The sequence below is a fragment of the Motacilla alba genome, chromosome 2, assembly GCF_015832195.1.
Source record: "Motacilla alba alba isolate MOTALB_02 chromosome 2, Motacilla_alba_V1.0_pri, whole genome shotgun sequence".
Lineage (NCBI taxonomy): Eukaryota > Metazoa > Chordata > Aves > Passeriformes > Motacillidae > Motacilla > Motacilla alba.
Genome location: NC_052017.1, coordinates 80,691,413 through 80,718,701, shown reverse-complemented (window position 1 = coordinate 80,718,701; position 27,289 = coordinate 80,691,413). Strand labels below are relative to the sequence as shown.

General features: G+C 37.8%; 1 protein-coding gene across 5 annotated transcripts in view; it reads right to left on the bottom strand.

Moving 5' to 3' along the window:
- The window catches only part of SEMA5A (semaphorin 5A), a 318,036-nt gene that overhangs the window by 194,895 nt on the left and 95,852 nt on the right, over nt 1-27,289 (bottom strand). For all 5 annotated transcript variants that reach the window (XM_038128190.1, XM_038128193.1, XM_038128191.1 and 2 more), the window contains 2 exons: nt 22,779-22,977; nt 5,379-5,478 (listed from right to left, as the gene is read on the bottom strand). In XM_038128190.1, the coding sequence (XP_037984118.1) occupies nt 5,379-5,478; nt 22,779-22,911 (233 nt within the window). In that variant the 5' untranslated portion in view covers nt 22,912-22,977. The remainder of the gene's footprint in view (nt 1-5,378; nt 5,479-22,778; nt 22,978-27,289) is intronic.

Genomic DNA, 27,289 nt, shown 5'->3' with positions numbered 1-27,289 from the left:
CCAGCTGGGATCAGACAACAGCAAGAAGCAAACCTGTATAGTTATTTATTCCTTTAGTAGAGATCCTTAAGCCACTGTTAATGAATCCTTTAATTTGCCCGTCTGTTATTATGGCAAATAGAGGTAATGGTTCAAATTAATGTTCCCAAACACACATCTAATTAAGGGAGAAGCCAGAGTGTTGCAGTCCTTCATCAGTGAGATAAGGAGTGACTGAGGCAATAAGCCACCTCAAAACAAGACATAATCCTAAAAACCAAGTTTAATTAACTTGAAGAAGAACATACAGGAGAAAGCCACCACTATTAGGATACTCTATGTAAAAAAAAAAAGAAAAAAGTAAGGTATATCTAAGTATGTATTAGCCAATTAAAAAGAAAGTTGGATAGCTTTGAGACCTATTTCTGATATTAACTACATCATTTAAAAGTATAGCTGAGCTAGCCCAACTTAAATTTAAAACAAAAAAAAAAATTAAAATCCACATTTTAGGAATGAATTCAATCCAGGCTGCTACGAGTTCAAAATTTCAAGCACAGGAGGCTTGGGAAATGAGGATAACATCATTTTCTCTTTAAAAATAGACATATTTCTTCTCATATGGTTTGAATAAAACCACTGAGAAAACAAAATAAAAAGTCACCAAAAAAAGAAGGAAAATTAAAAAATTACCCTAAACTACCGGATTTCAGACCTATTTTTTGTCGACTCTCGTTTAGCCAAAATGGATTAAACACTTGTAGCAATTTTTGGTTTATCAAAACTAGAGCTGCTACGTGTTATGTAAATTGCCAGGAGATGAGAAGGAAAAAAAATGCAATGCACAGTTTTTGCCTGGGCAATTCACAGACTGCTGTATCCTTCCCCTAATCTGGCCTTCTCCCCCTTCAACTGACCTGCCCAAAGAAACATATGGCAAAGCTCTTTCACACAGCAAAGAAGACAAGGGTGTTCTTGGAGAAATCCATGAATTTTTAAGCCTACTGGTATTTCCAAATACAGAAATCACTATAATATTTTATTACATGCTGAATCAGTCCACCAAGTAACACACAGAGAAATATTTCATCTGAATATTTTATTGGAATTTATCAGAATAAGATAAACAAGTAGTTTCTCATTTCCTTGAGCTTACTGAGGAGCTAATGCCCTGAGAGTAATCCTTCGCTGGTGCCACTTAATTATAAAAGTAAATTCTGTCCTGCCATATGGGTTGGCTTTTTTCTAAGAAAACAAATGAACTCTCAAGAAGGTTTCAGATTGCAATAGAACTCATTTATTTTTATCTGCCAGGTCACATACAATATTAAGAACAATGCCTGGGGCACATTTTAAAGATACAGTTTCATGGGAGCATGGATTGCATGATTAATATGAAGGCACATACTAGCGTTGGAGTGGTACCATTCACTGACTACTGCTGATGGTGTAAGGAAACTGAAACAAGACTACAAGACTGCAGCTTAATCAACTCAATATCTATAGGAGAACTGGATGTATTGCAGAACAAAAATACAATTATCAACCAGTTATTAGCTTCTTACAAGGAGTGGAAGACAACCTGCAGAAGCTGAGAGCGGGGATAGGCAGACAGATACAATTGTAAACCATCCATTCTTGCACAGCAACAGAATGCCCACAGACATCAGAAGACCACCTTTATTTCCCAAACTGGGCAAGCAAGACTAATCTCAGCAATATATAGGATGAACTTCTCAGTTATTGCCTGCTATGGTGAATACTATAGAATAAAGTCCCTTGCATATTTTTAAAGACCTCTAGATCAAAATTATGTCTGTTCTGATTCTGTTTGCCTCAGCAAAATGTGACAAAACTCATTGCTTCTTAACTAAATTACTCATGGCTAACTTAAACTATCTGGTTTTCTGTCAACACTGCCATTCCATTTATAGTTCTACCTCCTTTTCTAGATGCACCTGCTGCTGGATTTATGGGCAGGCGCTGTGCACATGCTCAGGTCTTGTTATCCTGCACCACATTTCCAACCCTCTTCTCTTCTGCCTTTTAGCAGTCCTTCCTTACATTTCTAACTAATTTCATTCAACCTTGTTCAAGCATATATAAACAGAATAGTACACACTAGCACAATTTAAAGTCTCCAAAGAACCTTATGCAAAGAGATCAAAAGTTCTTTATCATTCTGGGAGACACCATTGGGGGTATCATAGGATCATATCTGTCTTTCCACATAGCTGCATGACATTGTCAGTTCCCAACAGGAATGCAATCTGGATCCCAGTTGGGATGTTTGCTACTATACTCAATAAGACAAATCATAAATATCTTAAGAGGCTGTAGAACTTCATAAATGAAAAAGAGTCACTGCCATGAATATCAATAATGGAAAAGGGATTTAAAAATTTCCAATAGTATCAAACTTTCACAATAGTATTTTGTTTGATTCCTAAGGCAGAGAAATTTGGGATCATTAAATCCATTAAGGTGGAAAAAGTCAATTATGAACATAAGATGAGCCAAAGCACAGCTTCTGGCTGTGAAAAATCATTCCTCTAGTTTAGAATACCACCAAATTACTAAAGCAGAATCCTGAAGGTGCAAGGATAGAGTGGGCTGACCCAGGCTGAACACCAGGTTCTCATCAAAACTGCTCTATCACTCCCCTCTTCAACTGGGCAGGAAAAGAAAATAAAAGGTGCACAAGTTGAGATAAGGACAGGGAGACATCACTCACTGATTACCTTCATGGGCAAATAGAAATAACTTTAAGAAATTAGCTACATTTATTACCAATCAAGATCAGAGTAGATCTGATTACAGGCTGGGGATGGTGTGGCTGGACAGTGCCCAGGCAGAAAGGGACCTGGGAGTACTGGTCAACAGCCGGCTGAACACGAGCCAGCAGTGTGCCCGGGTGGCCAAGAAGGCCAAGGGCATCCTGGCCCATATTAGGAATAGTGTGGCCAGCAGGAGCAGGGAGGTCATCCTTCCCCTGTACTCAGCCCTGGTGAGGCCACACCTTGAGTGCTGTGTCCAGTTCTGGGCCCCTCAGTTTGGGAAGGACATTGAGACACTTGAGCACATCCAGAGGAGGGCAACAAGGCTGGTAAGGGGCTTGGAACACAAGCTCTGTGAGGAATGACTGAGGGAGCTGGGATTGTTTAGCCTGGAGAAAAGGAGACTCAGAGGTGACCTTATCACTCTCTACAACTCCCTGAAAGGTGATTGTAGTCAGGTGGGGGTTGGTCTCTTTCTCCAGGCAGCAACTGCCAGAACAAGAGAACACAGTCTCAAGCTGCACCAAGGGAAATACAGGTATTAGGGTATTAGGAAATATTGAGTATTAGGAAAAAGTTTTTCGCAGAAAGGGTAATAAAGTACTGCAATTGTCTGCCTGTGGAAGTCATGGAGTCACCATGCCTGGATGTGTTTAATAAAAGACTGGATGTGGCACTCAGTGCCATGGTTTAGTTAAGGTGTTAGGGCTAGGTTGGACTCGATGATCCTGAAGGTGTCCTCCAACCTAGTCATCCTGTGAATTCTGTGATTCACAGTGAATGGATTCAGTCTACCTGCAGTGGAGACTACATGCAGAAGCTGTGTAATCAGTAAGATTATCAGTGTGATTGACACTTGCAGTGTTGGCACTACAGCAGCCTGGCAACTGGCTGCTAGTCTCTGAATCTAGGACCCCATGATGTACAATGACTTGTGGGGCACAATGCCTAAAGAAGAGAAAGGTGTGTAGCGAAAAGGAAGCACTGATATCAATAATACATGTAATTAGAGAAAACTGCAGGCAAGTTTAGGTATTCTAAAGGAAGATCTCCATGGCCAAACTCAACAACACCAGAAAGGTTAAAATTTAGAATGGAAATGCAGAATAAGGAAAGGGAAAAATCAATGCCTTCTACGAAAAAGTATGAAAAAGTAACAGCCAACTATACTGAACTGCATGAAACAAAATTGTTGTTACAATTTTAATAACCTTGAATATTATTTTTTATAATTTTAGTCAGAACAAGAGATATAAAGCTCTGAAGCATCATTAACTTTTAGGAAAAACACATCTTTTGATGTATGGGATTTTTAGCACAAAGCAGAATTAACAGCTGATTTTTTTTTTCTGTAGTCACTGCTTATTCAACAAAATCATCCCAAGCTTATCCCATAGTGATTTAAAAAGCTTCATCAAAAGCACTGGTTTAAATTAGCTTATTTTTTTGCTCAGATTTGGACTCCAGATAAACAGTATAGAGAATAAAACAAGAGAGGAAGAAGAGAATAGTATTCTTTGTTTTTTCTTTTTTTTTTAACAGTTATTGGAATATTGGTACAGAGTGCACTAATCCAACACACATTTCCATGTGTCTGGGGCCTGGGGAGAGGCTCAGACAACTTATGGTGACAGTCCTTACAGAGTAGCAGTAGCTGATAACCTCACACCTTGTTTCATTGGGTAGCTTACAGAACTGAAAAATCAACATCAAGGCACGGAAGACCGCACTTCATGTGGGCGAAAGATATATGAATATATACAGACACACACATGCCTATTTCCACACTCAGAAAGTTTTCCCCTGTAGATAAGCAACTTCCACTGGTCCATGGAAAAAAGTTTTCTCACAGTGCCTTTTAACCTCATTTTCAGCTAAGAAGCAAACTGGGAAACAGAAACATATTCCAATGCTAAACCTAACAGATAAGTGAAGTGACTAGAACTTTGTTAATTCAAAAGCAAAATATATTCAGAATGCAGGTGTGAATAATACGTTTAGATGGTGAAATATTTCTTGGCCAACCAAGATGATTTACTACACCTCATATGCCAAGAGGGAAAAAAAATAGTGTTCAAGGACTGTCACTGCTTCAATGTTGACATCTAAGACAGTGTCACTGTTAATCACAGCTTGTAGAGGGCTCTCCTGCTGTGCAAACAGAGACTGTCACCAACTTCACCACTAATTCTGCAGTCTTTAACAGATCGCTCCTGGCATTGCAGTAAATAATTATTAGAAACATCCCAACACAAAGAGCCACACTGTGTAGCCAAATTTGAGATCATCCTAAGCTTCATGCAACAGCAAGTTCTGTCACATTGCCATACAGCACCTGTTTGTTCTATCATAAGCACACAAAGATTGCGCACTCCAGGACAGTCCTCCTAAAAATTAGGATAGTGTAAGCTACTATAAACCTTGATGCCAGGCAGGCAGTCCATCTTGTAACTCTGGTCAGGAATTAGAGAAATAAACACACATAACATTCAGTTTAGTGGGGCTAGAAGGCAGGGGAGCCACACAAAAGCACACTGATACTGGAATTTGGCTAAATATTGCTTATCAACAAAGAATAAAATCCAGTCTGGTGCAACACAAAAAAGAAAACAGATTTCTCACCTTGCTCCAGCAATAAGCTCCTTTTGTCCTGGGTCAAATGTTAACTGTGAGAAGTCCACAGCATCTTCTGCTTTGAACACGTGTAGCCAAGGGGCAATTTCTAAAAACAATCAAGAAATACAACTTTTACTATAAATGTTATAGGTGTAGTACATCAGGTACCCACCATTAAATCTGCAGATATTTCGTGTGGGTCTGCAAGTTTTCTCCTTATGGTCCTCTAAGGAAACATAGGAGACTTTCACCACCATGCCATTTAATTTATAATGCAGGCCTGTAAAATATATAGGGCAGCCACCTGATACACACTTGAATCAAGTATCCATATTTTGTTCTGAATGGGTTTTCCTCCTTGGGGAAAGCAGAAAACACCACAGTACAACTGCAATTTACTGGGACATACTCAAGTAAAGTTAGATTAAATTTCCATGCATCAAAAACAGCTGAGGACTAGAGGTTTTGTTTTTTTAGTTAGCTATTTAGTTATTTATTTTCTTTACAAAAGGGTCTGATTAAGTGAAATGCAATGAGGAAAACAAACAGGTTTTACTTTTCATCATTTTTCACAATAAAAAGGTTGAGAAATGTGAGAAGAAAAAGGAAAAATGTTTGACATTCCTTGAACTTTTTTTTCGCTTTCCTTTCTCAGACCAATTTAGTGCTACATTAAGCAGAGCAGACAAGCATGTGAATTACTGAAAATCAGCAAGGGGCATTACTTGTATTCAGAATACAAACTTGTTCCTACTTTCAAACTCAAGCACATATAAATAGCTGCAAATCAAATCCTTAAATATTTTCATTACTAGTAGATCATTTTTTCATTCATATTACTAAATGGAAACTAAACAGTTTGGCTAAATAAACACAATATTGTGGAAACAGAGCATAATTTTTTTTATTTTTACTTTTTTTTTAAATAGACATATAGAATATATAAAAATTCTGTAAAAATGGCTTGCTAAAAAAAAAGTCCAGTTGTGCAAAAACCTCATTTTCTAGACTTCTGCTATTGTCAGGACTTTGATTGAAGCTTTTTTGTTTGTTTATTTTTTAATGTATTCACAAAGCAGTGGACTGGAACTTACATGAAAGGTGAAGAGGGCTGGCTATGTATGGCACAACGGGATGAGAAACAGTCACTTGAAAGACCAGAAGTGAGCACATGCTCATGACCATTTAGAACATGGACTCAAAACCAACCCAACCCCCCGAGGGTGCTGCAGAAGTGCAATTTTTGACAACAGTATCATTAGTTGCAGCTCAGGTTAAAAACACTCATTCTAAGCTCTCTTCTTTACTCACGAGCATATTTTTGCTTTTGAAAATGTCTCAGTTGAAATAATCCATGTCTGGTGCCTGTTTCAGGAGGATTTGTTCCTAATTTAAAGTTTTAGCACAAGTGGGCTATCCATTCCTAAGGAATGGGCCCAGGAGAAAAATGTTATTCTGTGTCAAAACATGTTCAGCCATTGCAGACAACCATTAAATGCAGTGTGCAGAAGCTGTATCATCATATACTTTGGAGAAACAGATGGAACTGTGAAGTAGAATCACTTGGGTGTCAGAAAAGTAACTTCTGCATATTTAATGTCAGTCCATATGCATCTGGGCAATTTCAGGCTAGCAATGCCAGTTTGTACATGTTCTGCAGCACTCGTAGCTAAATTCACTGTTGATTTCCATCTGCATTGGATGGGTGCTCAAACCAGGATTCAAACACTGGGGTGGAAAGGGGATATGGCCACATATTAGATAACTGTGATTACAGCTGCGATCAGCCATTACTTCAGATGCTTTGCAGAGAACCCAGCAGGATTCTGAGGGAGGAAAAGCACTCATGTACATTATAGGCCTGTATATATAGCCTTATACATGCTTACTTATCTATTTTTATTTAAATATAAATATTTATGGCTACACAGGCAAGCATAAAAGAGGTGTTTCCTAAATTTTATTGTACTTGATTTTGCAGCCTTAACTTTTCAATCCCGCATTTCATATGAAACAATCAATTGCAAAGTTCTAAAACCTTAAGAAATTGGGTACGACATGAAGATGAGGAAATTCAGAGGTAAATCATGAAGAATCTTGCTTACTAGCAAAAAAAGGAAAGAAAGAAAAAAAAAGAGAACAAAACAAAAAACCAGCCAGACCCACTGTGGAAACATCAGTCTCTGAAAGAGAAACAAGGTAAGCAGCTGAGAATGGAATTACCTCAGCTCTATATTGGCAGGACAAGTGAGACCCTTGGTCTTCGGAAAGAAGAGGAGAGGAGTGGCTGCCCACAGCATGAGAGGCCAGGGACAGCTCAGTACACAGAAGTACTGCAGTGCCAGAAGGCTACAGGGAAGACTGAAACTCAAAGACTCAATTCCCTTCTACTTGTCCTGCTGTCTCAGCAAGACACAATACAGCTTCAAGGTACAGCAAGCAGGTGATTGAGACACTTCCAGGCTTGGAGCAAGGGAGCAGGGGCCAGGCAGGGCAAGGCAAGCCCAGGCTAGAGAACAAGAATGAGGACTTGCTAAGAAATCTCTCTGAAATCTGAATCCCCTTCAAAATATAAATTATTTTATCCCGTCTTTGTTGCATTCAGCAGTGTTCTTGCTTGAGGGAATAAGGTCAGGAAGAGCAAATGGCTGCTAGAGCTCTTCTTTTTCAGAAAACACTCTGAAACTGTATCTCTTGTGTGTCACAGTGGCAGCATGTGTCACACAGAAATAAGAATTTATGAGACAAAGCTACAACTTCATGACACTTTTGTAAGGGAAAATGAACAAAAACACAGTGCCTGCAAAAAAATTTTTAAAAAGGCAATCCAACCCTATGTCCACTGCAATAATAAAAGCTTATGTAACTAATTAACATAATAATTAAGTTTCTTTTCACTGAAACAGTGAAATCTAGCTGAAAACCCATAGGTGAAACAATACTTTTTAGTTTTGCTATGAATTATCTCCTTAGAGTTAAAAATTCATAATTAGCTACTAAAGGCCTATAAATTATTTTTCTTCCAATTAAAACTATAATGGTAAAGTAGTAAGAAGTAATAATTTAAATTTATTAATGGTTTTCATGCAGATGCAACATGAAAAGCTTTACACAATAACATAGCATTACATTTTGTGTACTACAACAGTAGCATAAATAAATGTGTAAGGCAATTAAGCTGCCCTGCCAACATGTAACCTAATAGTACTGCTTCCTGGTCACAGGTGACAAACAGCAACGTCTCTACACTTTCCAATCCTAACCCTCCCTTTCCTGACATTCCCTCCCTTTCCTCTGCCCTCACTTCATGTGAGTTACAGTAAAACACCAAGCCCTTTATTGACTTCTCTCTTCTTACTTGTGATACTGAGAATACTTATTGAAACACACCTTCAGCCTGGATTTGTTTTTCCTTTAAAATTAAGAAGGCATGTTTGCCATTCTGCAGACATTGGTCTAGGACTCAAAGCTGTCCAGGGAAAACTATCATGGTACACGTACAGTCATGACAGCAGGTGATTGCCAACACACACTGCGTCCTTTTGGCACATTCAAGACATACTTACCCTTAGCAACAACAAGCAAAAGAAATTTTCACTGCTATTATAGGACTGAAATCTGCAGTCCTTACAACTCAAAAATATTCCCCGAAAAAACCACTTTCTCACAGAATTAAAAGACAAATGTTGAAAAAAGATCCTTCTGAGAAGGTACAGGTCCCTTTCACACGCTGGGAATCAGATGTTATAGGTTTTCCTGGGGGGTTCGGGTTTTGGGAATGAGGGTTAATAGCTTTGATTTAATATAAAACAAAGTTTGCCGTGGTCCATAAACCTACAGCAAAGCAAGGCACACACCAGATTCCACCCAGCTCAGAGGAAAGGTCAAGGAGTTCTCTTAAAGAGGTTTAAAGAAAAAGGAGGTCAACAATCAAAGCTGGGCAGAAGGACATTAGATACTCATGTTAAAAAAAAAAAAAAAAAAAAAAAAAGACCAGAAACATGTCTCTGTTTTACTTTAAATTTAGTATCTGCCCAACAGGCCATGACTTGATGACTTGTTTGGTTTACATTGTTCCAAGGGCTCCCCAAGGGTTGAGCTCTACAGTTCTTTGCAAATGAATTTGTAAAGTTCTCTAACCTAAGTTTCATTCTTCAGTACTTCAAAATAGAGCTACAGTAAACAGTAAAATAAATTGAGAAATTAGTTACAAGGAATAGAATGGTATGTTTAGAACCAAATTCAGAAGTGATCTTTAGTACTAAATTATACAACTTGGCAAATAACAAAGTCAAAAGACAATAAGGACCTCCTGATTTCATTTTAAAATTAACATAGATATTAAAAGTTTCAGTTGTGTTTATGGTGTATGTATGCGACACCTCGTGTCATGGTGTCCTTTTTGAAAATAGTGAGCACAACTTAAAACATATGCACAGCAGCACCTTCTTGAAGAAACTCTGTTAGCAAAATAACAACAATAGCAATAATAATAACACAAAAATAATACCACCACAATACCAGCAACAACAACAGCAACAACATAGTTGAAAACTAGCAGATTTGCAATATTAACAGAAGTCTCTGGGTGGCATCAGTACAACAAACTCACTAATCTTATCAGAAGAAAATTAAAATATATTCCAGCATGCCAAAGCTATTTTTCAATTAAATGTATCTAATCTAAGGATGATACAATAACTTCATCTTCCTGAAGCTGTGTAATAATTTTAGCTTTAGATCTCTTCCTGTGATACTCAAGTTGCACCACTATCCTCTTCAAAGGCAGCGAAACATGTCAGAAGTCTCCCCAGGGATGTGCCACGCTGACTCCACTGCACCACCCCCGGTGCCCTGGTGACAGTCCCATTAACCCCAGGGGAATCTATTAAGCAAGGTGTCAGGGCTGACAAGAGGAAATCCACCTGTTCACTCATTCAGCATGTCCTGCCTGGGGTTTCTTTGCAACACTTGTGCTTGAAGGACACAGCTAGGAGCACTTGTAAACACTCTGCTGTGGTGCTTCGGGACTCCACAGTCTCTATTTTAAAACTAGAACTGAGAAAAATAAGATTTTCTTCAGCAATTTCTGAGCACCATTGGTATGGATTCAGTGTGACTGATAAGTTCTCATTTTAAAATTATATTATAAATATATCTGTAAATAATAAATTCACTCACAATAACTTTTGGTTAACAAGTATTGCTCCATTTCAGGAAAACAGGCAAGAAAAATGGCATGACAGAGACTGTTGCAGAATCTTTTATGATTCACTTTTGGCTATACTTTTCTCTTACACTTCCAGTCACCAGTTTTCCTACCTCTTTCACACTGTATTCTCTTCTCACAGAGATGTATTAAACACACCCTTGCTGGTAAGTCATTGACTCACTGCAGATGAAAGGAAAAGAGGCACCACAGCTCAAGTGAAGAAAGGAAATACATGCAAGCACTATTCCACAGGTTTGAGCTAAAGAGAGGACTCCATCAAGAAAGTTCTGCAAAAGAACTTATTACTTCTGAAATCAATCACAATTCACATCCCTGCTTACCAGAAATGAGCTGAGGCCTAGTTTGTCAAAAATATAACTCCTTTTCTAGAACTTATTCAAGGCATGTGTTTCACAACATTAGCATCAATAAGCTTAAAAAAGAAAGTAAATACTGGGTAGAAAGCAGCTAAAGTTACAAACATGTAACTGACAATGTAAGCTATCATATAAAGGTTTTTCTTTCCTCAGGCAACCTTCTGAAAATAAAGCTGCAAACAAACTTCTGGATTAGGCATCAGGGCTTGTCTGGTTGTCATTGCAATGGAAAGAAACCCCACTGCTGCACCTGAACAAACTATTTTGTGCACTCCTCAGGCTGTAGTACCATGAAGCTTCACCACAACTGTGGTGGTTCTATTTCTGGTACAAAGTGCTTAAACCCATACAAATGGAACTTTTCTTTATATACTTGTAAAGTCATGCTTTAATTTTACTTACTCTGAAGCAAATTTCTACTCTAACCTTAGCTTAGCTCTGTAGCAAAACAGGCCAGAGCAATTCCCAATTACTTTATTTTTGCTGGATGCATTAACCATGAAATCATTTCATTTCAAAAAAAGTACCATTTCTTTTGAGAAAGAAAATCAAAAATATGAAAAAAGAATCATAAAACAAAAAAACCCTCATCAAACAACTATAATTAACACAGCAAATATTTTTTGATTTCTCTTACAGAAAAGATGCATTCTACGGGTTACAGTACTCCAGCAAAAACAATATGCTAAACTATATTAATTAGAAAATCCAAGCACAAACATCTGCCCTGCTCTTCTTCCATAAGGCCCACGGTGGAAGCCAAGCACTTGGAAGACAGCTCACTGCAAAGGAGAGAAGGCCTGCCCATTACAGGCTGCTTTTCCTTTCATTCCAGACATATGCTTTCTATATGCAGTGTTATGTTGGTAGACCTGCTTCCAGAACCATACACCTCCTCAGCTTTATGACCCTGACTGCTTATTACAGAACTGTGTCCCCAAGGTGAGTGCCTTGCCCGTGCTGTGGAGCCTTATTCGACAGGTCTGGAGAAAATCCCACAGGTAGAGTCTGTAGAGTGCCCCTTGCCTAGGTTGCACATCCAGAGATGCTGTGACATGCAAAGCCAGTCACACCCAATACAATTACAGCCCTTACAGCCCACGGTCAACAGTTTGGGTATCCATTAATCCTTCCTACATGCTCCTATTGCTGTCCTCCTTTAGCATTCATTGCAGGGGCAGACAAAGTAGTTATTAATGCATCCTACAATAGCAGAGCTTAAAGGTAGGACCAACACTTCATTTTTGGGTCCAGAGCTGAAGTTAAGTAGAAGGAGAAAGAAAATGCTCAACACAACATTAAGTACTAGGCACTTATGTACACCACCAGGATAAATTAGAAAGCACCAGGAAGGTGCTTTTTCTGTAATTTTTCATACCCAAGAAGGAAAAACTACTTCATTGAGAACCTTAGTCAAATAAATAAACAAGTAAGCAAGTCTGTAATGTTTCAACCTCACAGAAAGAGACAAATGTTTTCTGGAAGAAAAAATACAAATTGAAAAGACAATCCCAGCTCAATGCTCCAGCAAAATTCCTGGTCCACCTGTTAGTAGAAGGTAGTTGGCAGGTCCACTTTTCCATACTTAAGGTATAAATATTCAAATGTCAGGCCTAAGGAGGGCCACAGTTGTAAATAAATCTAATGATATGCACTACCAGAAGGCTCTAACAATCTAAATGGAGTACACCAGAAGCAGGCTGGACACACATATGAGGAGAACAGCAGTAGTTCAACGACAAAAAGACAGCATCACCTAACACCATTTAATGCTCTTCTGTGAAATGAAAGGATTAGGACAGGTGGGTCTGTTACAATACTCAGTATTTTGTATTTTAATGAAAAAGACATTTCATTTGCAATACAGAACTTATTTATACCAGGGCTGTGTACAGAATTAAGAGTATGTGGATGGACATCATAACAGGGACATGAGAGAATATATGTTTATATGTTTAGTCAAGCCTTTATTTTTAATAAAATATAAAATTCAAAATATTTCCTGTAGAAATGATGAATATGTTTTAATCTGAATAATACATTGAAAAATACAGGCATTCTGGTAATTAGTGATTAGACAGCAGGAACTCTATAGTTTCCAAAAAAGGTGTCCAGGAAGATATAAGAAAACAAAACATCACTTCTTCCCTCCAAAAAAAAAAAAAATTAACATTTTGTCTAGGCAGGGTTATTTAATGCAATCCAGTCCTCTATAAAGGAAAAGATGAAGTTACAAAGTTGCCCAAAATGATTAAATCAGCAACCACAAACTAAAGGATTCCTCTTTTAAGTCTAACCACACTACATTTGGTTCTCCTTTGGAAACATGAAAACATGTCAGATCTCCATCTGCAGTTCAGAGCTCATCTTTGCTTATAGTAAGAGGGGAAGAAAAAAGGAAAGAAAAAAAGAATCAACAAAAAGACTAAGCACACTCAAAACTACAGATCCTTTTCAAGTTGCAGTATTCTGGAGGTCTCTAGATCCCATAAACAAACCAGCTGCCTTCCTTCCACTAACCAATAAAACTTAATACAGTCCTGAAGCTTGCTTTTCCATACAAAGAGAACTGCAGAAGCCAAGAAAAAAATATCTATATCTAGCCTTACGTAGAAGCTCTGCTCTAGCTTCTCACACTCCTCTCCACTTTAAATCATTTGTCATAAAACAAATCCCAAGACCATAAACCTCTTGATATTCTCCAGAAAGTTCACCACCTGTTTACTGCACATTCATTTTATGAACAGCTATTACAGCTTCAGAACAATTTTGGAGGTAATGAGGCAGGGCTGTAAGTAATTTATTATTAATGGGGAAAAGAGAAAATGAACATACTTCCTACAGTATATGTTTCTTGACTTTGTATGCATGAAAACTTGAACTTCCTCCTTAAGCCTATTGTAAACTTGATTCCTTTTACTCAACTACCCTCATCTTTCATTGATTCTCTCAGAAGGCACAAAGTGGCTGCCATGGCCTCCTGTCTACTGCTCTCCAGGCAGGGCAGATGCAATCACAGCAGTTGTCCTGCCCCAGCTCCCTCACCTGCCTGAACAATGCCCTCTAACCTTCAAGATCTAAAATCTAGCCTGCATTCCTGTTTTCTCTGCCCTGCCAGAGCTCCCCAGCTAGAAGTACATATTGCTGCATTCTTATGTGTGTGCATATGTCTATTACTGGGATAATTAAAGGGAATTTGGGTTCTGACTGTCTGTGCCCTCAGGGAAGAGACAGGAACATCTGCTGCAATGCCTACTTATTTCTTATTTTTCTGAACAAGGGTTCAGAATTGTTTATGCTTCATTGTTCAAACACACATATTGCATACTAATATAAGAAAGTGTAAGGGAAAAAAGACTGAACCCCCACCTAGATGAAAGTGGTTTCAGTGCTTCCAGCAGAGTCAAAAACCACTAACTTCACACCTCGTCCAGCACGGAGACCTAATGCTCTTCCCAGGGAGAGCAGCTACTCCTTACAGTTACCACCTCTGGTCCCTGTGCCACTGCTGCCAATCTTCCTGAATATGACGGAGGGACAGACTGACCATGAAAAACATTTGCCATCCTCAGTCATGCACTCTCTTCAGAGGGGTTTAATTTTTTGCATTTTAACACTTAGATGCTGGCTTTGGCAGCCAGACAAAGATTTCATTTTGAAGGAAATCATGTTGTATAGTTATGGGAAATCATTATTTAGTCTCAAGACGGAGTTTTGTAAAGAAATCTGCTCAGTTTTAAAACATGTATTGTAGGGAGCAGAAACTGCCCATAGACAGTTATGCACTGTTACTTTTGTTGGAAATATCTGTGCTTCAATTTTTGCTTTTTTTGCTAGAATAGCCCATCCTGCACTGATGCATTCTTACTTATGTTGGCATACAAACATAATAAGCTTTTTTATTTACATTGTTTCAGCAAAATAAAATTTCTTGATCCTATCAATTCTGCCCAAGACTGTAGCTCACAAAATAAAGGTCAGATGATATTTCATGAAGAAATACAAAACCCAACAAAATAAGACATATTGTAAAGACAAAGGGTATAGAGAACAATGCCTGACACTGATCTTTCTTAAGAGTTTGGAGCCAGGACTTCAAAGAGGAATATATTCCCCACCTCCTCCACTCCCCCACCACAAATATAAAAAGATGCCCCAAAGCCAAAAAAAAAAAGCAAGCAACATGCAAGAAAAAAAAAAAAGAAAGAACCACAACACTAGAATCAACACTTCTCTTTGTAGAACTTACTTTTGTTCTAAAAGACACTGCTACACTCCAGGGGTTTGTCACTATTAACAACTACTTCAGTAGATTTAATGTAGAGCTGGTTGTAAAACAGTCAGGTCCTAATTCTCAGAAATGGTAGAAAATAGCTATAAATCCATCAAAACAAAATCTGAAGTGAGCACTGGAAATGGAAAGACAAGCTCATGACAAGTCAAAGTTTGGTCCAACCTGAAAATGACAAGTTGTCATGTAACAAGTAAGTACCTACCATGTTCAGCCACATAAAATCAGCTGCTACACAGTGTCCTATAGTCTTGTCAACAGCAGACAAGCACTGCCACAGAAGAAAGACAGGGAAGAATGCATATGAAAAAAAACCAAATAACACTCTGAAGAAGCACTGACTGTGGTTCTCTATTTCCACCCCATCTATCTAATAAACAGAGTGTATCTTGGTAAGGTTATTGGTAAGGCTCTGGTTATTTAAGAAATTAGAAAAAAAAAAAAAAAACAAAAACTTTAAGGAATGTTTTTCCTCCCCACCTCTAAAATTTTTTGAAACTTTAGAGCTTGAAGCAAGGCCAAAGGATGGGCCAGGGTTTCCCCAGTCTCTCAGCCAAAGTGATAGGCAGCAGAAGGTGACATTCAGTGACAGGCAGTAAGGGCAGCAGGTGCCATCAAGTGACAGCAATACAGGCCCCATAAACACTGCACAGGATCTGGAAGGGAAGACCACTGGGATGGGTCTTTCCAGTAACTGTGTCATCACAAAGTATGAAAAAAAAGTTGCTCAGGATCAGATGGCCAGTTGCTGCCATTGTTGACATCTTTTCTGACCTAGCAGTCTAAGTTACTTAGAATTATAGAATGGTTTGGGTTGGAAAATATTACTAAGATCATCAAGTCCAACTGTTAACCGAGCGCTGCCAAGTTCACCACTAAACCAATTCCCCAGGCGTCACATCTCCATTGAATACATCCAGATACGGTGACTCCGCCACCTCCCTGGGCAGCCTGGCTCAATGCACAATGCTTTCAATGAAAAGGCTTTTCCTAATATCCAGCATAAGTCTTTCCTGTCACAGCTTGAGGCTCCTTCCTCCTGTCCCACCACTTGTTACTTTGGAGAAGAGACCAACCCACACCTTGCTACAGCCTCCTGTCAGGCAGCTGTAGAGCACAATAAGGTCAGCCCTGAGCCCCCTTTTCTCCAGTCCTATCTTACGAAAAGAATTGAAGTTCTATCTGGTAGGGAAAAAAATGAAACAGAAAATAGTCAGAGCAATATTGTGCTCCCCCTTGCTCTAAGTACACATACAAAAAAATTGACAGAACTTCATCTGCATATGAGCTCTATTTCTTAATTGCTGATCTCTTTATTTAACATATCCTAGTTTGGAAGTTTTACAACATTTTAGCAAAAATACAGCTCTTTTGAAGAAGAATAAAAGAGAAAAAAAATTCCAGATTTTAAGTCCATCTGCCCACTTTGTAGAATGCGGCAGGAGCCTCTCACTCATTTTGCTCTTTGTTAACAACCAGAGAACTGCACATGCTCTAAAGAGCCACATTAGGGCAATAAGGAACAAATCAGCCATGGAAAGGCTCATAGGACATGTCTGCACAGCTCACTAGTTGTTGTAGCCACTGATAATTTTATATTATCAAAATTTATGAAATTATTAGCATTCCATGAAGGTCCAGCACTTGACTGGGATGCCAAAATAATTGTGAATTGATGATTGCTTCAAAAAATGATCACTTTAAGAGGGAAAAAGAAGTAGCTGGTATGCAAGTCCTTCGCTTATAGAATTCATCTCCTGCCATTCCTTTATTTTTATGGGAATGAGCACCAATGACACTGGGTGATTCGGGGAAATATAGGAGGATAGTAACCTTCGGTCTCCAAAGATAATTTTTTAATTAACAGTAAAGAGCTGAAGGTTGCTGTTCCCTACCAGAAGCTTAATCACCTATACAAAAGTAAAAGCAAACCTGATTCAATACAAAAAAAATATAGAACGGGTAAAGTAATTATTTTCCACCTTAAGAGGGTCTGGTTCTTGGCAAAGCAGTGCAAACAATCTCGTAGTCCTATCATCTAGACAAACCAAAGTTGCAACATCTAGCAATCAACATTTCTTCACTGATGACTCATCTTCATTTAAAGAAAAACCCAAAAGACGATACAGAATGGAAAGCAATACACCTTAATCCCACTGCACATTCTGGCAGATCATCTTAGAAATGTATTTATGAAAAATTGGGGGAAAAAAAAAGAAGAAACTAAGCAGCTTAGTAGAGTACTATTAGTTTAAAAGAAAACTTCCAACAAGATTAGGAGAAAGAGATGAGTACAAACAAAACCAAGTTCATATGCCATTTATCCTCCTTCATTCAGCACACATATTATTTCCTCTTGGCACATGTTAAGTGCATGCACTCCATACACAAACCACAGGACAAAATGAGCAGAGCAATATACTGAGTCTATATTACTTAGACAAACATCAACTAAGGGAATTCTGGGGTGGTCAGACAATAAGGTTAAGAAAATATAGTTCTTAGGATTCTCTAACCAAGGAATCAAAAATAACTATGCTATTTTTCTTTTCTGGTTAACCTCAAGTTGAAATGAAGGGTTTATGTTCATTTCTTCTATGGATTGAGACATGCTATTTTTGAGCATGTTTATTCAACAGATAACTTTGTTACAGCACAGTATGTATTTAAATTATCCCTAAATATAGCTTCTAAAATTATGTAAATTGATGCTTTTTTGTTGAGACAGCACAACTTTAAAGTCTGATTATTTTATGGGAGCCCAGAAGAACAAGACTTTCCCCAGAGCAAATGACCTCTGCTGTTCTCCTAATATCAATTAAGTCAAGTTCACAATTGCATTTTATTTCTTACAGAAAAGCCTAAGAAATTCTACTTTATGCAGGTAAACTGCAGGACAGTCAACACCTAAAATTTCACACCAAAAATGATGTGGGTCAATTTTTTGTCCAGCTCACTCACACACTGCTAAGCAGTTGTGATGTCCCCTTTACTTCTATCTCATGGATAGGTTCCATCTACAGAACAAGTCTTCAGCTGAGTTTTGAAAAGTCTGGTGTTTCAAAGTTCAGCAAAAGTGTGTGTCTGGGGAAATAAGCTGCCACTGTAACTACTTTCATCCTTTTTGTTGATTATTTTCAGTTTTGGTTTTGTGTTGTTGGGTTTTATTAATGATCTAATAAAAGGTCCAGGTTACAGAGAGCTACCACAAAGGTTCTGTAGAGCAGGTGGACTATGAAATGCTGGAAATATTTAGACAAACATAACACCACTTTTTTTGCTTCGGGTTTTTTGCTTAAGAATAGTTAAACCTTTATAAAGCATCGTTGTTTCCCATAGAACAAATGTGTTTTTTAAAGCCTTTTGTAACTGTTCAAGTTAAACACCATACTGTAACTCCTTTACTATAATAGGAGAATGGGTTTTTTTTCCAAGTAGCAGACCATCAGTAAACCCTAATACATTTAGAGAGCTAACACTTCATATCTGCATGCAAATGAAAAGTATATCCAAATAAAATAAAATTTAATAACAATAAAATTTGTAAGACTATCTTTAATGAGTAGCTTATTTAAGCCCTTTTTCTGTCACAACTCTTAAGCTACTTCAAGCATAATTTCCTTTTTTTTACATTGTAAGCATTTGGAAAGGTGTGTAAAGATCAAAGATTTCACAGTGAGTCTCTGTGTATCCATTTTGTGATCTGCACCCTCTTTCCTTTCACCTAGTTCTAAGTTACATTTGATTTTTAACCCTTTGACTCCAACTATTGGAATTAGTTAGTATAGCTGATGAATTCTTAGCATATGAAGACAGATTTTTTTTTTTACTTTTTCTTTAAGCCTGCATTTCAACAGATTAGCACATTTTTACACTTCTAGATGCAGACTCCTCCTTAGAGAGAGAGAAAGGAACTTCAAAGAGGGACCATGCACCATCAGTCAGTTTCATCACATGAAACACTGGACTCTCACTCCTGGGCTGATCCCGTCAATCCAATAATTACAGGTCTATTTTATATAAATCTGTTTTCTGCGATAATTCCTAACAAGTTTAAATAACGAGAAAAGGAAATTTTCAGCTTCCAAGGAAGACACGAAGCACCTTATTCTAGTTTAAGGAAGCTCTATGATAAGAAATTTTAGAGCTGCCAACATTTTCTGATCTATAGCAGACTTTCTTATTTATAGATTCTAGGAGACCAAAATGTCCTAATATTAATTATGCAGATAAACAAATTACAACACGGTTATTAATACTGTGTAAAATGAAATCCTTGAGATCATGTCAAACATGCTTTCAAAGGGTGTGCATCTCCTGCTACTGCATCTCCTTTTTCCTCTTCCACAAGCTAACAAAGTACTTGAGCAAAAGTTCTCAACTGGTGGGTGAAATTCTTGCCATTTCCTATCAGAAGATATATCACAGTCTTCACCTAAAACTATTTAGCTGGAAAAATCAGAGCTAGAAATAGTATATGCATCTCTACAGAAGGTAGCCTGACAGAATCATCACCTAAGTGAGCAATTTTTGATGAGCAGTGGGAAAGAAAGCAAGCTCTTTCAGGAGATATACTCCCATTTCATATTTCACCGTGACAACTCCTGGGGACTATTCTGTCTTTTTATTAGGTTTTTTTTGGAGCTGTTCACCCATACGCTACACCAGACTCTCACTCCATTAGTTTTATTTAATAGTTTATACTTCATCTACCATACCTCTCAAAGGAAGACAAATCAAATAAGTACATTGCTACTTTGGCATACCAGAAACTACAAAAAAGAGGGCTTTGATCAGTTATAAGTAAAATAAAAGTGTTGATATCTCTGTAAAGTTAGTACTGAGTTTACAAGCTTTAAAGCACCAACCACTCAATAGCACTCAGCCTTGGTTGATGTTCAGCATGCCTCACAGCATTTAGCTCTGGTGGATCTAACACTGCTACAAGAAGACTTTACAGACCAGGCCATTAATGCAGCACTCAAAAGGATTTTAACTGTAACAAATGGATTTCTCAACTCGATGTTGATCTAGCGGCACTAATGACATCAATAGACACAGAGAGCATTTTCCTGTAGGCATTCATGAAGTCAGCAAATGTCCCAGGAAGAATATGGATATCAGTAAGGTTGACTGAAACTTGCCAACTCCTCTTGCAAGACTCATTCAGAGAGTGGCTCCTCACACACATCTCTCTTCTTACATTCTGATACCCCAATTAATCCATTCCTAACATACAGATTCAAAGATAAACTTCTTAGGCACTTTTTCCTGGGGTCTCAAAACTTCTGTTTTCCATTAACCAGCAATCCTGCAACTACAAGTCAAATGCTGTATGCCCACACCAACTAGGTTACCCAGCTATCACATGATGCATAACATGATGCAAATGTGTTTCTACATGTACTTTTCAAGAGTTATTAAGGACTCCCAACAGATCATTGTGTAAAGTATGAACTACAGCTTGTCAGAATATTTTTCAAGAGATGTCGGTTCACAAAGGCTAAGGTATGTCACGGATATCTACTAATTAATGGTATTTTTACCATACAGGTCAAGAGGGACTCTGGCATTCAAAATCTTACTAGATCTCATATTAAAAATCTGACCATTATTGTTTCTATATAATTATGTTTCCTACATATATTTACAGTAAAAAAGAAATTTATTTTTTTTTCTTTAAACTCGAACTGTGACACTATCTTTGGCTATATCAAAAAACGCGACTGGAACAATATGGCCTCTATTCCCAAAAAGCCTTAGCATAGTGACTTAGAACTGGAAGGACATCACTAGAAATTAAATATGACAGACACCAAGAGAGGTCTAGAAGGCAGGATCAGTTTAAACTCAAGAAACCCTCCTAAATATTGGCTGAATTAGATTCATAAAAGGACACATTTTTAATGAACTCCTAGAACACAGCACTGCTAATGAGCCTCAATTATTTTCTTTTACAGTTGCATATACAAAACCAAAAAGTACATGCAGTGATCTCTTGGTTTGTGAAATTTGTGAAATTAAGAAGCTAAGTACCAGAATTTTAACTGTTCTACTTCAATTACTTTAATTTATAGTATTGTGTATGAATGTTCTGATAAAAAATAGCATTTTAAACTAAATTATACTACAATATGAATGCTAAGGAAACCAGGTATTTCATCAGAATAACTCACACTATAGCTCATCAATAAGTGAGTGATAAAGATCCATCCTTCACAATACACTGGTGGTTTGCTGTTCTGAGGTACAGAGTTCATTCTCCAGTGTACTGAAGAACAGGACAGCTGGTACCATTAGTATTATTAAACCCTTAAAGTGCCAGAACAAAATAGTTTCTGGAAAAAACACAGCATTATTTTCCCAAAGTTTATGAAAAGAATGGAAACAAATCTTTTTCCAATTAAAATTCAATAAATTCTAATTCATTGAAATAAAAAACTTACACATGTGCTTTCTTAGCGAAACGAGGAATGCAGCGCGTAATATAATACATTTTAATCCCTACATCCTCATAACTAGAAATTATTTGGAACTCCCTCTAAGTTGTGACAGTAATGGAAAATTCTCAATTCAAATAAACAAAAAAAAAGACAGATAAGTTATTAACTGCCTCAGTTTTTCACAGAAAACATCCTCCAAGTATTCTTTGCTTTGTTCCAACAGTTCCCCGGTGTTCCACCCCAATACTCAAGATGACAACATGTATGAAGAGACTGTCCTGGTGAAAGACGGAACTCGTGCAGCTCCAATGCAAAAAGGGCTGTATCAGGCATAAGCAGGGACAAGGAGGAATTTAGAAAGACCATATGGGCATGCAGGGATTACGTCAGGTTAAACAAAGTTCAGTGGGAGTTATGATTTGCATGGAACATCAAGGGCAACAAGAACAGCTTCTACTACTCCAATAGTAATGGAAGTTTAAACAGGGATGAAAGGTTGAACAGGGAAAACATCTGACTTGGGCAGATGCGACCTAGTGGCAGCAGAAATGGATGATGCTGAGGGACTCAATACCACCACTAAGGTATCAAAGAAGGCATCTGTTGTTTAGCAGAAGGTATTCAAGAACTATTATTTGGAGAGTAAATGCTTAATACCCCTTACTCCACCTGAGCCAGCAACAAGTGGAATTACACAAGCGTTAATCCTGGGACCCACCCTGTTTAACACTTTAATGAAGAAGAGGAGGCAGTAGAACACAGTCCTTCAGGAAATTAAGTGCACACGTGTAGAATTGTGCACTTGGAAAGGGATAACTCCATGCAACAGTACAGGCTGGTTTTAATCACAAAGGAAAATGAGTCACCCACCTTTAAGTGATATATTCAGCCACAAATGCTGAACAGAATTTGAAAGCCTAGTTGTATTTAATTTGCATAGAATACAGCCCAGATTTTTAGGTAACAGCACTGAATGCACCTTTTTTTCCCATGTCATTCTACATTAAAAGCAGAAGTTTCCACGAAGCGATTACATAATATTTAGCCTACTTCTGGAAAAGATTTTTGGCATTTACATCTTACCTTTGTATGCAATAATTGGGTGCTCAGCTCTGTGACAGTGGGTATCTTCTCTTGTTGTTGACTCCAGTATTCCTAACACCCCAAGTCCTGCCAAGAGCAGTGTGAGGAAGCAGCTTCCTTTCATGGTGGTCATGCTGTCCTCCACAGCAGTCACTTCTTTTAACTGTCTACTCTTTTTGCACTCATGTGGGAAAAGCACCTGGAGAATTCAAAGAAATTTATTTAAGAACAAGAGCAAACCATAGAAAAAAACAGACAATTCTTGAAGTTTAAAACAAAACAACATTGCTTTCTTTTTGTGTAGCAACTGACTACTCAAAACTATGCTGTCAGCTGCTCCTCTAATTACTTCACAAACCTATCATCAGTTACCTAATTTAGGAAAATTGATCACCCACAGCAGGATTAAAAAACCGATATTCATTACCCCTTCTCTTATTTTGTAACATGAGGGCAAAGAATGTTCCCCAACATTTTTTATTCTATCCTCTTAAATAGAGCAAACATATTCAAATATATCTTCCCTGCTCACTTGGATCCACTTCTTCTTGCCTTACTTTCCTCAGAGACGGAGTGCTTTGACTTCTTGCAAGGACAAGGTAGAAGAGGGATTGCCCCCTCATGTGAATTACTACTTAGAGAGAACAACAGCCGTAGAGCATGTATTTTTTGCCTACCTGTAGAGTTTGTATGGAGCAGCACAGAAAGGGGTAGGACAAGATTCACCTCAATGCTCTGATGCATACTTTTGCTTTACAGCAGTAAGGGACACTGGTTCTTCACTGGTTTGCTTTACAGCAGTGAGGTTCACTGGCTTAGTCCCCATCCGTTTCCTGACTGATGACAAGGCTGCGAATTGCAGACTCAAATGATGAAGACCCTTTCTAGTAAAATTTAGATACCAATCAACAATGCAATGGTTTTCATTCTGAATCAGATAGAAGTTGGTCCCGCTCCCTGATTTTTTGAAACATCCAATAACCAGACTCTTCTATAAGTAATAGAATATTTACAGTGTCAATATAATTTTAGATCCAACCCAGTTCCTTTCCTCACTAAAAATGTGCCAAGCAGTTACAACCTAATCATATAACCCAAAAGAAACCGTCACCACTAGCAGCTTTAGTGAGTCACACAGGCTTGCGTGCTGATAACACGCAGAAATGAGACATCACTGCCTTTCAGGGGGGAAGACCAGAGATTTAAGACAGCTCCAAAAAGGCAGAAATGTCACTCTGCTAATTAATGGAGACATTCAGGAAAAGAAAATCAGCAATTTCAAGTTCTAATATGCTTGATCTCACTGAATTGTAGTGTGCTGTTTAATAAGGTGGAAACTTTCTATCTGCATAAAATAAACATCCTAAATACATAAAACAAAGGGCTGTTAAAGAAAAGACACTACACAAAACCAGCAGTATGTTCTAAAAGCTACATTCAGAAGGCAGAATCGATAGTAAACACTGGTCCCTAACATTACTAGCACCAGACTTCATAAGAGTAACTGCTCTTCTCTTACCACCTTATTTTGCTGCCTTTAGTAGTCTTCCAGCCTAGACATAGACACTTCTAATCCTCATTCATTTAAACTAAAATAAATAGATCAAAGGCGTAATACATCTGAGTAGTAAATTTAACAGTCAATTTTAGCTTCTTTTCTAAATTTTCTTAAGTTACTGGAAAAAAAGGAGAAGCTTTGAGGCAGTTAGATTCATATCCTTACCTTCCTAAGTAGTGTCTTATGATGTCATTTACCAATAAGAATCTGGCCCTACAAATTGCTTGTGTCTCACAACAGGCAGTATCTGGTCACAGACATTCTGGATACTAATGTATGTAGTGCATAAAGCACTTGTTCCAATGTTTTACAGTCCATTTTCTGTTAGATTGATATTTATATGTATGATGCACTATTCTTACACAAATTCAAGTAGTTTATGTGGGTTGTAGTGTTCCTATTCCTAACTTAAAGATCATACAAATACACTACTAACAGCTACTTCTAATTCATATTTCTCTAAGATTAGGTTTGTGCATTTAGGAAGCAAAACGAAGGCCTAACGCCTTCATGAAGGTCTCAAAAAATGTTTTTCTTGCACACAGTGCATCAGCAAGTATCCCAAGACCTAGGAATACAGTAATTCCATGTTAAAACAAACACATAAACAAACAAACAAAAAAACTTTATTTCTTTTAATCTTGAAAGTCTCAGAAATACTCATAAATGTGTGAATATAATGGGAAAGAATTAAACAAGAATAAAATTAAACATTTGTACTGAAATCACAGCCTACTTTGTCTGTCTGGCTGTAAACGAAGCCCATGGTCTTTATGTAACCAGGCTTCCATATCCCAGCCAAGTTTCAAAAAAACCCGCTCTGCTCAGCAAACACAGCAAAAAGATAATCCTGTTTCTCCAAGAAGAAGGAAAAGGACTATTGCCCTGCTTTTTTAAGATTTTCTAAGCCTTCTGATGTTTACATTCTTGTAACAAACTGTCTCGCACACTCTCTGTAAATAATTCATTGTTTTGCTTTCCTTTATGAAGGAGGAGAAATTTGATGGACTGTTGGTTCATCCAGTGTCATTGCAGTGGTGGCACTGTCACCCTCCAATCCACACTGTCACTTTTGGAAAACTACAAATGTTGGAGTCAGAAAATAAACGTCCCTTTTTTATAGAACAGCAGTGTGTGTGTCATTCATTTCGTGTCCTATAGCGACAAAGGACCACCATCCTTCATCCAAATATTAAATATGCACAGAGGTATGGATGGCTTGGCTTCCAATACAAAAAGGATATTTAATTTCATGGGACTAATAGTGGTATTAGTAAGGACTAAGATGTAAATGTTAACATGTCTGATATCTTGCACCCTGCAGGTATCAAGAGGACTTCTCCCACCTGTTCCCTGTGAACAAAACTCAGTAGCAGAAACTGAGTTTTCCCAGCAAATTCCTTCCCAACACCACCTTTCCTGGGCCTCTAAATCCAAACAGCACTTTCTTTCATGACAGACTACTTACATGCCATAGGTGGTCTCTGACATATGTTATAGTCATGATATGGAAGAATTTTGGGGCCAAGGACTTTTTTCCTTCCTAACTGAACTATTCTTCTCACTGCATGTTCTCACATGGTAAAAACTGAGACAGGAAACACTCTCTCATTTAGAATATCCAAAAACAAGGAGAAAGAAGGAGGAAAAAAGAAAGGTGAGAATACACTTCCGACAGTATATCTCGGAAAAAAAAAAAAACAGTAACAGCCTAAACTTCTCTCTACCTCAACCTCTAGCTGTTTATGTGTATTGCACTATTTTACTAATTTAAGTCTATGATTGATTTTTGATGTATTAATTTAAACACATTATTGTAGGGAACTGTGAGGAGAAGCTTACTTGCAACAACTCAGAGAAAAATCTTCAGAGGCCCTAACTGACAGAACAGAAAATCAAGGCAGTAGATAGAAACCTTATCACAAGTTCCTTAAGTTTCTACCCATTTCATTATGCTAGCGTATGCATGGAAGGAGAAAGGAGTCTGGAAACTGCATCTAATGCACTGCTAGAGCAAAAAATAAAAAGTGTATTTTTTAAAGATCCACAAACAAAACAAGGAAAACCAACCAAACAAAACTCTTCCACCAAGAATGAAAAAACCCATTCAATCCCAAACCCTGCAAAAATACAATTAAACCCCCTCCAAAAAAACCACAGACCTTCAATATATACCCACAGCACAAAGCGATGGACACCTTAGAAAAGACTTCAAAACCGAATCTTTTTCCACAGAACTTGTAGAGGCTGGATTGCACCCTTCTGTACATCCTTGAGAAAGGACCACTGCACCAGTTCCATCGCTGCCCCAGACAGCAGCTGTAAGAGTGAGCCTGTGGAAGCACACTACACAGACCTGAGACACTGCAACAAGTCAGAAGGCTCGTAGCAGACAAAGTAATCTTTCCTGAAATCACCTCCTCTCCTTACTGAAAGTGCAGCTTTCATGCCAAGAAGGGATAGCTAGCCTGAAGCAATATGACAAGACAAGACAAAGCCAAGAGAACCCTAAACATGAAAACATTCAGCCAGTTTCCTTGATTTCTGTATAATTTCTATATGTAAATCTCTTTTAACAATGACAATAATGGTCAGGTCAAAACTCTTCAAAACATATATCCAAATAGTGACAGTGACCAGCTTTTTAACCATTGCCAAATATTTGCACATTGACCTGCTATTTGCATAACTTTTCTATCAGAGACCTTTATTCAGACTTTCAACAAATTGCATTTAACAAGTTTACAAAACAATGTGAAGATGCAAAATTAAAAAGAAAGCTGAATAAGCAGCACTATTAGATGCAATTTATTTCAATATATTATTTTATTCTTGTATGTAAAGGGTCTTGTGCACTTACTCTATCCCTCATTCCCTTACTTTTGATCTAGCTTGCCTAGAAGAAATTCAAAGATGAACGAGGCCCATTAGGCAAAGGTATTATATTTTACAA